The 14,537-nt window shown below is 39.0% G+C and overlaps 1 protein-coding gene across 2 annotated transcripts in view; it reads left to right on the plus strand.

Moving 5' to 3' along the window:
- The window catches only part of LOC131246480 (putative casein kinase II subunit beta-4), a 40,046-nt gene that overhangs the window by 14,828 nt on the left and 10,681 nt on the right, over positions 1 to 14,537 (plus strand). For both annotated transcript variants that reach the window (XM_058246653.1, XM_058246652.1), the window contains exons 2-4: positions 1,541 to 1,759; positions 2,122 to 2,228; positions 2,312 to 2,477. In XM_058246653.1, the coding sequence (XP_058102636.1) occupies positions 1,541 to 1,759; positions 2,122 to 2,228; positions 2,312 to 2,477 (492 nt within the window). The remainder of the gene's footprint in view (positions 1 to 1,540; positions 1,760 to 2,121; positions 2,229 to 2,311; positions 2,478 to 14,537) is intronic.

Raw genomic sequence — 14,537 nt, forward strand, 5'->3', positions numbered from 1 at the left:
TGCCGAGTCAAGAGGAAGATGGGTGACAATGTCCATGAGATCGAGTTGTTAGATGACTTATGTATCTCAATGTCTTTTACAAGTAATGAATTGATATCTCATTGACTTTCAATGTTGCAGATTTTTTCGAGTACCATGGCAAGGTGCTAGACATGTAAGATGAAGTTACTGATGATATGGATACACTACTTCCAAAGAAAAAAGGAGAAAGAAGTTGAACAAGTGACTTTCAAAGAAAAAAAATAAAAGAAAGAAGTTGAACAAATGACTTACAAATAAAAAAATAAAAGAAAGAAGTCGTACAAGTGTTGCATATGAAGACCATTAACACTAGACGAGGCTAATACAAGCAGTTCTTGGTAAGATAGAAGAACAAGCCTTACCTGAATGCACATGGATCAAATGCAATGAATTAAAAAAGATTGGATTTGAACCTCTACCACCTATAAAGCATCTAACTCGCTGGAGTCAAGTTCTCTCCAACTTGGGGGAAGTGATGTAGGCCCAAGGTCCACCATGGACCGAGCAAGTGTTGAATTTTGGGCTGTTTGTTGCTAGTTTAAGGGCCAGATGTCAGAGACTGCCCTTTACCATTTTTGGAAGATAGGTAGCTGATTTTGAAGATATGGTTGTCGATTCTCTAAAGATTTTGGGGCTTATTTGCCGGATTTATGTCTACTATTTTTATGCAATTACGATAAGACCAAATCTTTGTAAGTAGAATTGTTGCTATCTTAGATTAGATTGATTTGAGATCTTGGGTGGGGGGGGGAGGGAAGAGGGTGGTCTGGGAGGTAAGGCATTCCATTTTTCTGAGTTTTGTTAGGTTTATTTAAGTATTTGTAGTTTCAGTTTCAACAAAGTTGTTTTATCCCTCTTTACTCCAATATTCTTGTGAGTGTATTCTTCATCCATTTTTGCAATTTGGGTATCGAGATCTCACTGATTTATTAATGGTAATCTGAACTAATTCCTTGTTTACACTCGTACTGCTACTAAAATTGCATTCTATATACTCTTTTTAGTCCAACACGTCACAGGATTTAATCGAATCACTAATTTTTAGTCAGAAACCCTAGGACTTTACTATGTTGTTGAATGATCTTGCATGCGGATACATGGTTTTGTCAATGAAAAGGGTTAATTGTGCAATATGAGGATGCTTGCTGCAATACTTTTGAACAATTTGATCTTTCTAAGGTATTGCTTTGACCTCATTTTGTGTTGTGAACATTGGGTTACCATCTATAAGGATGAATATGGCAAGACTCATTTCACTTGAATTTTTTTTTCCTAAGATTGATTTTTTGCTATCTGAAAGTTTACATGTTTCTCCTCTTTTAATATTTGTAGGTCTTCAAATGGGATTTAGCTCATGAACTTTTCAGTTATTTATTTATTTATTTATAATAATAATTATTTTTTAAATTATCTTTCTGAATTGGAATATTTATCATCTTTTTCTCATCTGGAGTATATCTTTGCATTATTTTATTTCTCTGAATCCTAATTTCTGAACTGGGTTATTTTTATTTTAAAGAACTCTCAGAGACAGGCAGCGAAGAGACAGAACTTAGCTGTTCTGAGGGAGATGATTCATCATGGATCACTTGGTTCTGTGGGTTGAGAGGAAATGAACTCCTTTGTGAAGTTGATGAGGATTATATACGAGACGACTTCAATTTATGTGGACTGCAAGGACAGGTTCCCTATTATGATTATGCCTTGGATATGATCTTGGATGATGACTCTTTGAGTGGTATGTTCTTCATATTGATTCCTTTCCATTTATTTTGCCTTGGATTCATTCTGATTCATCTTTATTGAGACTTGCACCCTGTATTATTTTGAGTAACTGAGCATGAAATGAGCTTTTGGAAAAAGAACCAAAATATCCCCTAACAATTATCTTTCCTCTTTTTCTCTTTTTAAAAACTCTTAAATGAATTACACGTGAACCCTTCCTTCTGAAAAATCATTAATCTTTTTGTGTTCTTGAAATGTTAGGAACCATTGTTTGTGGTGGTTTTCCTATGTTTTTTCTCTTACTCTTCGTGGTTCAATTAGATTAATGATTATTGTAGAAGTAATATAATTTGCCTTCATTGAATGTTGTTTTAGCTGAGGTAGATAGCGATGAACACAGTCAAATCGAATCTGCGGCAGAGTTGTTATATGGCCTCATACATGCCCGGTATATCATAACCAGCAAAGGATTAAATGCTATGGTAAGGTTTCTCCTCATTTGGTGACCCTATAAAGAGACTCAAGTTCACAAGGTGATATAGTTCTTAGTTGACCACTGTTGCAGCATGAGAAGTATAAGAGAGTGGATTTTGGAAGATGCCCTCGAGTTTTTTGTGGAGGGCAGCCATGTTTGCCCGTGGGATCATCAGACATCCCTCACAATGGTTCTGTGGAGATATACTGTCCAAAATGCAAAGACCTTTACTTACCAAGATGCAAGTACCAGAGCAGTATCCTTCTATTTCACGCTTTATTCTGTTATGGAATTTTCTTGTCAAAAGCATTTTAATGTCAATTGAACTTTGTAATTTCTTTCTATCTGACGGTAAACTTGAAAAGACATTTAGCATTAAATGGAAAACAAGTTCACCACAGATGCTTAAAACATGCATGCATTTCTGATACTGCAATCCCATAACGATGATGTTATTTAGCTATTTTGTTTTATTCGAAAATGTGTATGCAGTAGAAGGTGCACACAATATTCTAGTCTCAATGTTCATGATTTTATTCTAAATGTGGGAAATTGAAACATTTATTGCCATTTATGCACCAAATGTATTACTTTTTTTTATATTTTTAATAAAAATATTTGTATGAGAAGAAACTCTGAAGGTTTGGTCTTCTATAGGGAACCTAGTACACTTGCCATTTGTAGGTATGATATTCATTACTCAATGCTTGATCAGAAGCCTTCTAATCTTTGGAGGCCTTTACAGGCTCATCAATTTGAAGTTGTGCATTGTGCACCCAATAATGCACCAAAGTAAGCACTCTCTAATATTTCGCCGTATATTTTGTTATAATTGTTTTGTCATCATAGCCTTGTCTTATGTTATGTTTAATAATCCTCTAAATTTGCATTCGGAGCCTTCTTTCTATGTGAAGGTTGTTGGCCATAGTTCATTATATTGGCTGATTAATAGCGTATTCACTGATATGTAGAGGCAACTGTAAGATCCAAATATGATCTCTGAATGGGATTTGGGGGGTTTGTGGATTAACAACAATAAGGCATGAGCTAGCAATTATGCATATGGGCATCTGTATGTTCATGCATTTTATTTTCCAAAACACGCCACCATCATTGCCTTGCCATTTTTTTTTTCTTCCGGAAAGGTGGGAGTACACCTGTAACTTTGTTGATGAGAGAAAAAGTATGTACAAACATTTGGGTGGGCTCCACAAAAACAACGGGCCTCACCTACCCTTGCCCATATGTTAAGCATGCTGGTCATTATTTCAATAGACATTGTATCCTGCCACACCTCCCTCAACTTGGGAGCATATGATGCTCCACTATGAGTCAGAATCTCCAACAAATTATAGTAACAAAAGTTGTTTAGAAACATGTGAAGGGAATTTGTTAAAGGGCTGGATATGGGCTGTATGGATGGTGGTACACGGTTGGATATGAAAAAAAGAGTTGGCTACAAGTTGCTTAAGTAGGATGCTTACTAGAAAAAAGTGGTGCAACCAAGCCCTTCCCACATAGGGTCTTTTGATTACACTTGTGGGCCAGGATAACCCCACATGTCAGCCATGGTCACATGTGTGTTGGCCATGGTTATTGTGGTTATTTTATGTTGATTTTTGCAATGGGAAGAACTAAATTGTTCCTACTTGCTGGTTATTATGAAATAACTAAGGAAGGGGGCATTTTGGGACAAAGTGTTGGGCGGTTAAGGATCAACATATTCGTAGGATGAGTGTAGCTGAAATGAGGATGTTTAGCTGGATGAGTGGCAAGACAAGGATAAAATTAGAAATGAATGCATTTGAAGGAACCTAGGAGCGGCACCAATAGGTAATAAAATGAGGGAAAGTAGGCTTAGGTGGTTTAGTTATGTGCAACGGAGACCAAGAACTGAGCTGCTAAGAAGGTATTAAAAAACGGTTACATAATGGCTGTTACGTAATGGTAACTGTGGGAACTGTTAACGGCCCTATGCCGGTCCATTACGGGATCGATACAATTGTCTTTTTTTTTTTGAAAAAAAAAGGGCTGTAACAGGGGTCATAACAGTTGTTATGGCCCATATCATAACTTTAACGGCGGTGGCCATTAAGACCACCATTGCTGTTATCGAATACCTTGGTTAGGAGTGAGTGAGTACAAGTTGAATGTAAGGGGAAGGAGAAGGCCCAAAAGGACATGGGTGGAGGTAGTAAGAAAAGACTTGAAGACCTATGGTATAATTGAAGTTATGGCCCTTGATAGTGGAATGGCGGAAAATGATTCATGTAATCGACCCCAAGTAGTTGTACAAGACTTGGATGATGATGATGAACTAAAGGGATGCATTTTGGTATCTTCACCCTTATTAGGGTCCTATAGCCTATGTTTGGGCGTGTAAAGGTGTCATGCATTGGGGAATGAAGACATTGCTTTTTGTGTTTGGTGTTATTTGTTTAGAAGATGCGAAGAGAGGGGACTTTGTGATCTCTAAGTTGTGACTAGAGAATTGTGGGTTGACCCTACTATCTTTTCTTTTTTTTCTTTTCTTTGGGCCATTTGCATTCTCTGGTTTCTTTAGAAAGAAGGGAGTGTAAATGAATAGATTCTTGGTTACAAATCGAGGACATACTACTACTTGATTGTTTCCACTAGCTGACATGTAATATAAAGGAGAATTAGGCCAGTCAATTGTTTCTACTAACTGATTTGCAGCAGAAGCAAAAATCCAGAGAATCTGAACATATATATATATATACCATCATTTTATTGAACCAAAGAGGGGTGATAAGGCGTCATCCAAGAACAAAATAAAAGATAACCCAAATCCCTTAGGAGTCGTTTGGCAGTGTGTATTGGTGTGCATTCGAATTGCCGGGTAGTTTGGTAGCGTGTATTCAAGATGGATTTGGAATCAAAGGTATTCAAAATACCTCCCTTGTTTGCGATTTGAAAATGCAAGCTCAACCTTTGATTCCAAAACACAATCCTCACAACGGATTTCCAACCAACCATTGAAGGATTTCTGTTATAAGATCGGCATTCACACTCTCTTCTTGCTACTCCGTCTCCCTCTCTATTTCTGGGGGAGATATCTACTTGCCCGCAACCACAAACCAGTGAGAGAAGCTACCCACTACAACATTGATCCAGTGAAACAGGTCACGCCTCTCTCCGCCTTTGTACCTCATTGTGGTGAATTAACAATTTAAAGGCTTTATTTTTTTTTTTTGAAAGGGTGTAAAAAAAGTGGTTTGTTTTTAGGTGGCCCACTATGATGTTTACGTGAAATCCACTCCGATCATAAGATCGATCATCCCAAGTAAGGTCTAGGGCTAAACAATCAGGTTGACCTGGGTTTCAGGTGGGCCACACCAAATGAAATAATTGGGAGAGACTTCCACCCTTTATTGTTGCATGGCCCACTGTGATGATCATATGAAATCTAAGCCAACCATTGCATGGCCAACTAAAAATTATGCTTGGAGACAAAATTAGGCCCAATTGTGTTTTAGGTCTACATTGTTTTCAATTGTGTAGTCCTCTAGAATCACAGAGGGGATAGAAATTTGGGCATGGGTCTAATTTGAGGTGACGCACTTGGTGGTCAAGGTGTATCTTAAATAGAGATGATGGTTGGCCACCTTATTTTAGGGCATGGCCATCTTAAATGTTGTAACTGGATGCTATAAGTATTCCACAATGCCAATAGTGAATGATGCTTTGTGGGCGTCACCATGATGTATGTGTTTTATTCATGTTGTCCTTCCATTTTGCCAGCTCATTTTAGGGCGTGAGCCCAATTTGGTGGACCGCACCATGGGAAAACAGTGGTAATTCAACACCCACCATTAAAACTTCATGGGGTTGATGGTTACCCTACGCCTGATGATGCAGGACGATTAACTACTTGCTCTAAAAGCTCGAACTGTTAGAGTATGGCGAATATATCTCTTTATCTCACAACCCAGGCCCCACATCTCATGGGTTAGGACCTCGGCCGAACCCCCTTCGTGGGCTCCAAATCACATGGGCCGCCCACCCCGAGTGTGTCCCTACATCCCACGGGCTACCCCACTCAAGCCCGGTGTGAAATGCGCATTAATCACCCCCTGGTAAGGAGTCTCGAACACGAGACCTCCCCTGTGGACCCCAAATTGCATGGGTCGCTCACCCCGAGTGTGCCCCTGCATCCAACAGGTGACCCCACTCGAGCCCAATGTGAAAATGCCCTTGTATTAATCACCCCCGGTGAGGAGTCTCGAACGCGAGACTTCCTGCTCTGATACCAATTTGATGTAGGACGATTAACCACTTGCTCTAAAAGCTCGAACTGTTATAGTATGGCGAATAAATCCCTTTATCTCATAGCTTAGGCCCCACATCTTATGGGTTAGGACCTCGGCTGAACCTCCTTCGTGGGCCCCAAATCACATGGGCCGCCCACCCTGAGTGTGTCCCCGCATCCCACAGGCTACCCCACTCAAGCCCAGTGTGAAATGCGCATTAATCACCCTTGGTAAGGAGTCTCGATCACGAGACCTCCCCCGTGGGCCCCAAATCGCATGGGTCGCCCACCCCGAGTGTGCCCCTGCATCCAATAGGCGACCCCACTCGAGCCCAATGTGAAAATGCCCCTGCATTACCTGACCCGTTCACAGCCCTAACTGGAGTAAACTCTTTTTATACTTCCTTTCACATGTGTCAAGCTAGCACACGTGAAGTCCAAGTGTAGATTCCTTCAACCAAAAGTTAGGCGATTCCTTACATGTCTAAACTACATGGTTGGTTAAAAAAATATGACCAACCGTCCATATCAACATACATGTAAAAGGCCCACCTGATGAGTGGATCTCCTTTACTTCTAAGCTAGGCATTCATGGTGGGCCTAACGTGATGAATGTCTTGGATTTTAAAATCTTGGCCATTCAATTAACTAGTTAACATTTCATGCTTATGAATAGATCTATTTTGGTGGTGTATAAAGAGAATTATAAACCTTGATGGATTAGGATGCAAACGGTGTTGTGCACCATATTCTATAAAATGGTGGTCTATGATTCGGGTGATCTAAACCATTGCTTAAATGGACCCAATTGTGGACAAGGAATGCCTTGAAATTTTTCCTCACACACTGAAGGATACTAAACCTATGATCTGTCACCTACAACTAGACACTTTAGGAATGGTTTGCGTTGACTTCAAGGTTCCATGGTTCACAACATTTTGGGAAGTTCTTCAAAGGCACACCATCACCTTTTCCTGACATGTTTTCCATCAAATATACAATCCATTAGAAGGGAAAAATATGTCTACATTTACATTTCCACTGCATCGTTCAATGATCTAGATCATGGATCTGCTGGACTGGACCCAACTTGAATTGATCATGATGACAAACCTTTAAGATTAGAAAATGATAAGCACCAAACTTGGTCCTTATCCACTTGAATGTAGAACATTGCAATATTTGTTGCCTTGACCATTTACTTATTGGCAAAAATTGAAAGGTAAAGATCGTCCTATTGAGGAGATTATTGGGCCGTGGTCCAGCTAATGGGACCAATAGAGGATTCGTTCGGATCATGGAACCATAGACCCCACTTGTAGAAATTGAAACCCGCAGGTTGAAAAAGTAAGTTTAAATAGGCCCAACTTGAATGTAATTATTGGATTTGGAGTTGGTCTATGCTCTCCTAAATCTAAAAGTGATTTACAAAAAAGTAAAAAATAAAAATAAAAAAGGACTTTGGGACTTCTTAGATTGCGTAGGTTATAGCGAATGATATTAGATGTGGCACGTTTGGACTCGTGGTCAAACTTGTGATTCGTCCCATCAGGTGTAGAATAAGTTTTTCCCCTTTACTTCTAACAAATATCCTTTGAACATGCTAGAAATGATAAATTTGGATAATTCAGACTCAGATACAGACCATGTAACTGAGTAAGTGATTATTATATTGACAGCGGTAGCTGTGGTTACATTAACGACAATAGTGATTTGCAATGCTGTATCCATAGTAGGTGCAATGGTTGTTGCACATTATACAACAATAGAGGGTGAACATGATTGTTGACATGCCCAGAATTGGACAAGTCTCCAGTCTACAAATGCGATTCTTAATAGACCCGGTACAACGTGCTTTGACCATATTCAAATGAATAAGGATTGTTTTATTCATTCAGAAGATATAATTGGTGAGAGTTGTCATTTGTTTGGCACGCTCAAAGTTAGCTTGGAAGAACAACTAATAATATTTTTGCATACCATTAGCCACGACGTAAAAAATTGCTTTCTACAACATCATTTCAACCGTTTAGGAGAAACTATAAGTCGATACTTTAACAAAGTAACAAATGCAATTATGAAACTCCATTACATATTTATACCACCTCTAGAGCTGAGTATCCCTTCGGAAATACAAAACCATGAACGCTTCTTTCCATATTTTAAAGATTATATCGGCACTATTGATGGTACACACGTCCCAACAAAGATTCCAGTGAATGATCAACGTTTATGGAGAATAGAAAGGGGTACATATCCCAAAATGTTTTGGCAGCATGCTCATTTGATTTAAAATTTCTAGCACATGGGAAGGAAAATTGTCTGTACTTAGGGAAAGTACTATTTAATGCCAGTTTTCCTAATACCCTTGGCTTCTTAGCACCCGATTGAGGCGTCTGTCACCATCTGAAGGAATTAAACCAGGTTGTCTCTCGAGGGAAAAGAAAGAGTCATTCAATCTTCTTCATTAAGAAATGCCATTGAATGTGCATTTGGAGTTTTTAAAGCACGATTTCCTATATAGAAGGCCTTCAACCCAGAATGTATCCTGTACCTACATTAACAAAACCTAATAAAAGCCTTTCAATTATGTGCAATTTTCTATAAATGGATTGGCAATATCTTTGAATATTTTGTGAATGTCTATGGAAATCATATCAATTTAAACACATTCAAACAAATATGACTAGTCGGCTTAACGTATTTAGGGATTCCTTTAGAAAATTTTAAGGGCTCGTTTTGTTGCTTGTATTGGGAATACTTTGGATTCGAAATACGTTGATTTCGGAGCATCCTAGTTTCGAAATACTCCAGTTGTCTTTAACACCCTGCATTTGGAATGCATTGGATTCCAAAATTCTTGTTGGTAACTCGTATTTGGAAAGCATTCAAATTTTGCAGTATATTCGTGGGAACCTAAAGGAGAGAATAAATCATCTACAATACTCCAAGGTGGTTAACATATGTCACGACATAAATAATCATTGCAATAGGCTCATTGAAAAGTAGACTTTGGAAAAAAATGAGGTAATTCCAAACTTCAGGTGAGCTTGCTAAATTTGATACTTGAAGCAAAAGCCCATATATTAAGGAAAAATATATCTACTCCAATGTATGTGTGGCCCAAACATAACATACAAACTACATACCATAAGCAAACATGCATTAATAAAAAAAAAAACAATAAAAAAGAACAAATATCAAATATGTAAAGTTATACAGGCTGAAATGTGTGAAATTAACAAAGCTATAAGATGAATAGTTGTATGATGAAGTGTTCTTGGAACACATCTCTCTTGACTATTGTTGTGATAACAACCAATTTAAAGTAACAACATATACTGCGATAATTAGTTTGATCCGTGAGAAGTTGGGCATCGAGCTTATGCCCAAGCATTGCAAAAACCAAATCAGGGTATTAAAAAGGACTATTGCATTATGAAAGCTCTACTTGATTTTAGTAGATTTGGATGGGACAACACTCTAAAGTGCATTACTGCTAAAGCAGACATATGGGAATGCGTACATTGAGATAAACTAATGAAAAATTATTTTCACACAAAGTCTTGATAATCTGGCATTGTTAATGTTTTTCTATTTCAATGGCCACAAAAACGTTGTTAAGTGAAGGAGTTCCAGAAGAACTCCCTTCCTCAATATGATAGTATGGCAATAATTGTCGGAACTGACTACGCTACTAGCAACAAGTCACAAGCGCATATTGAATCAATTGAAATACCTAAGAATCCCACATGGGGGGCCATTTGACTCAAACCCATATGAATCTAACCCCATTTGCCAGTTGTGTTTGATTTTTCCGATGTGGGTACACAACATGCATCATCACCAATATTTGGAATAATTGATACTTCACAAGCTAGACCATCTTCATCAAGACTGCAAAAGAAGAAAAAGAAAGCCAAAGTTCCACATGAAATGATAGATGAGATCAATGGCTTAACTTTGTCTGTCAAATAATGAACAAAGACAATGATGGGCATGCAAGAGTCCCTTAGTAGTTTTGTGCAAACAATAATGTTGTTAACAAGAAGAGTAACTTTGAGCCGTACGTAATTTAGTGTCTGATGAACACAACCAACATCAACGGAGCGTATGGGTGGAGAGCATTAAAGCATCTTATAGAAAACAAGGGTGTCATGTTCTTTCAATCTTGTAGTTTTGTCAATTTTGCATATTTTGGCTTGTATAGCTCTAAATATTTGATATTTGTTGTTTTCTATCCTTTTTTTTCCCCCCATTAATGAGCATTCATGTATGGTATGTAATTTACATGATTTGTTTGGACCACACACATCAGAGTAGATACGTTTTTTGTTAACATAAGGGCTTTTTCTTTAGGTATAAAATTTAGTGGGCTCATTTTTGCAGCCCACTTGAAGTTTGGATTACCTCTTTTTTAAAATTCTACTTTTCAATGGGCTTATTGTAATGATTATCTATGTTGTGACACATGTTAATCACTTTGGGTTATTATAGATGATTTATTTTCTTTTAGGTTTTTGTGAATATACTATAAAATTTGAATGCTTTCAAAATACAGGCTGCCAAACAATTTTTTTGGAATCTATGGTATTCCAAATACGGTGTAAAATACAACTGGAGTATTTTGAATATAGGGTATTCTTAAACTAGTGTATTTCTAATCTAAGGTATTCCCGATACAAGCTATCAAACGAGTCCTAAAGAATTTCGAAAGGGTTCCCTAGATACGTAAGTCGATTGGCCCTTTTTATTTGCACGTGTTTAGATTGATATGATTTCCACAGATATTCATAGAACATTCATAGATGTTGCAAATGCATGCAAATGCATTCATAGAAGATTGCACGTAACTGAAAGTTTTTATTGGATTTCATTAACCTAGGTATATGCTACATTTTAGGTAAAAGCTTTCAATATAGGAAATCGTGCTTTAAAAACTCTACATCATATGATGTGCAGAGAGTATTGCTCTCACAATGGATGCAGGATTGCAAATCGTTGTCGCATATAATATAATTGCAATTGTTGTTGTAAATATAATAATCACTTGCTCAGTTACATTATCCGTACTTGAGTCCGAATTATCCAAATTCACTATTTCTAGCATGTTCAATTATCTTTGTTGAAAGTAAAATGGCCAAATTTTATTCTACGCGTGATGGAACGAATCATAAGTCTAATCACGAGCCTAAACTCGCGTATACAACATCATTTGCTACAACCCACGCATTGTAGGTAGTCCCAATTTCCTTTTTGTTTTTTATTGTTATTTTTATTTTTATTTCTAAAGCACTTATAGATTGAGGAGAGTCTAAAGCACATATCAACTAATTTTCGAGGCATCCACTATCTTTGGATCGGGCTTAGAACTACTAGCTTGATCAGTGGGCCCAACATGTCCAACCCAATTAAAATCAGTTTTTAGGCTGGGCTTGGTTGTAAATCATTTTAGCCGCCTGACCAAACTTCATGGGTAATATGATAAAAAGATGCCATTCTAATTCTCCTTCCGTTAGGTAGAAAATGCATCTTGAACATAGACCACTGGTTTAATACCTCCATGTCCATTTGTTTATACACGTGGCCCACTTGATTAAGAAATGGATTCTGTAGATTCAAGTGGGAAATAGGGATTTTATTGGATTTTCGGGCCGGGCTGGGTCAAGCTAGGGCCCAACCAAATTTTCACGCTCAGGCTTAGGTCTACTGTGCTACACCCATGCCAAGTTTTGGCCAAGCTCTGGGCCAGGGCCTCAAGAACCAGGTCAGGGAAGGCCATTGACAACCCTAGATCTAGTATCCTGACATTTTCATGTTCGTATGAGTTGGGCTCATGGCTGAGGCCAATAGTGATTAACCATGCACCAAAATCAACATAATAGGTCCACCCTCATGCATGGCTTAGATTCCCCATACATTTGCAAGGTTGGTTTTTTATCAGGTGCTGTGTAGATAAGCTCACTTTGATGGATACCTGCCTCACCCTAAGGCTTCACTATGATCAAGTGGCCCCTTTGTGGGCCTACATTGCAATCAACCGGGCTCTTCTTAAAATGAGCTAAAGAGAAGTAGAGGGGAATAAATTTGCCACCAGCCTGTTGTGATACGTGCAAGTAATTTGGTGGGCCATGCAAGTAAGGTCCATCGGCTCATCATGTGTACCACAATGTGCATTGAATGTCATCTGTGGGCTAGGTTGTGTCAGGCCCATCAACTCATCATGTGTGCCACAATATGCATCGAATGTGGGCTACGAACTGGTTTGTTTGGCAGTCCATTTCTTACAACATCGTGGCCATACCAACGAGCGTGCCTGTCACATTTTTCCAGTTGATTCATTTGGCGGACCATGCTATGACCTCGAGATTTGGATCTGCCCCATTTTTTGGCTCATGCCCTAAAATGAGCTGGAAAAATGGATGGACGATGTGGATAAACCACATACATGCTCGCAGAGCACCGTTCAGCAATGATGTGGCTACTAGCAATGTTCAGAATACTAAACGCCCCCATACTGGCGTTTTAGATGGGTCATGCCCTAAAACGAGGTGGCCCACCATTATGTCTATTTGAAATCCACCCCGACCACCACGCGCTTCACCTCATGTTAGGCCTGTCCCACCGTGAATCAAGTGGACCACACAATTGAAAGTAGTGTACAAAGCAACGCTAACCCTCAAAATTGTTTCCATTTGTGTGGCTCACCTAAATCACGATTGGGCTTGATTTTTTGTCCTCGGGCGTAATTTTTAGTGGGCCCTTGTGTGGATGCCTTGGATTCTACGCAGTTTGGAGTAGGAAACAGGACACCGTTGGTCCGACCGACAACATGGAGACCTTCGGCCAGGAGACAATAGCAGAGCAGGGGACTTGTTGGTCTGGGTCGGTTCAACCGACAACACGTTGTCGGTCCGACCGACGACGGTATGCGGTTTAGTGTAAATCGGGGTAGTTAAGTTTAATTGTGATAAGGCTTTTTGCGAGATGAGAGGGTTCTTTACACTTGTAAGGGCTTGAGAAGGGATTTTTTCAAGGGGCTAGGATTTTCTTATGTGTGCATCACAAGGATAGATCAAGTGATTCTGTAATCAAAGAAAGTGAGTGGTGTAAACTCTAAGGCTTTGGATTATAATGGAGATCTCTGTCACTTTATGTTGTGGTTTTTTCCCGCAAGGGTTTTCCATGTAAAATCAGTGTGTTCTGTGTTTGGTTGCTTGATTGTTTTGATTATTCTAGTTATTGTGATTGTTCTATCTTCGTTGAACATGCTTTCACAAAGCACACAGATTGACAATGGTATTAGATCCGAATTTCTAATACCTAGGGTTGATCCGGGTTTGTTGGGTTTCGGGATTACTACAAAGTTGTATCTGTGCCGAGCTCGGTTTATCAACAAAGTGGTATCAGAGCGTCATGTTTAAGGACGTTCGGGAATTCAACGAAGATGTCGGTCAAAATTCGATATCCAGAAATTCGACGGGAAGAACAATTTCAGTTTGTGGTAGCGGGAGGTTAAGGATATTCTAGTATCGCAAGGGTTGAGCAAGGCAACGTTGGAAACTAAACCGGAGAAGATTTCAGATGATGATTGGAGTGAACTCAGGAAGAACGCTATGAGCACCATCTGTCTGTGCCTTTCGGATGAAGTCATGTACAATGTTCTAGATGAGGAATCACCCCTAGAGATGTGGAAGAGCCTAGAAGACATATACACAGCGATGCCCCTCATTAATAATGTGTTTGTGAAGAAACAACTTTTCGGGTTACGAATGAAGGAAGGATCCGATCTCCTAGAGCACATGAACTCGTTTACAAAGGTATGTAGCGAGTTTTTAAGGCTCGGGAGTGACGATCGAGGATGAACATAAAGCGGTGCTACTTTTAGCATCGCTTCCCATATCACACGACCATCTCGTCACTATTATTCTGTATGAGAAGAATACTGAGGCTAGAAGGAATCACAACAACTCTCATTTCGAATAAGAAGAGGAAGAAGTCAAGTGATGAGGACTCTCAGGTGGAAGGGTCAGGAACGTGGGAGAT

Source organism: Magnolia sinica, chromosome 5, assembly GCF_029962835.1.
Source record: "Magnolia sinica isolate HGM2019 chromosome 5, MsV1, whole genome shotgun sequence".
Lineage (NCBI taxonomy): Eukaryota > Viridiplantae > Streptophyta > Magnoliopsida > Magnoliales > Magnoliaceae > Magnolia > Magnolia sinica.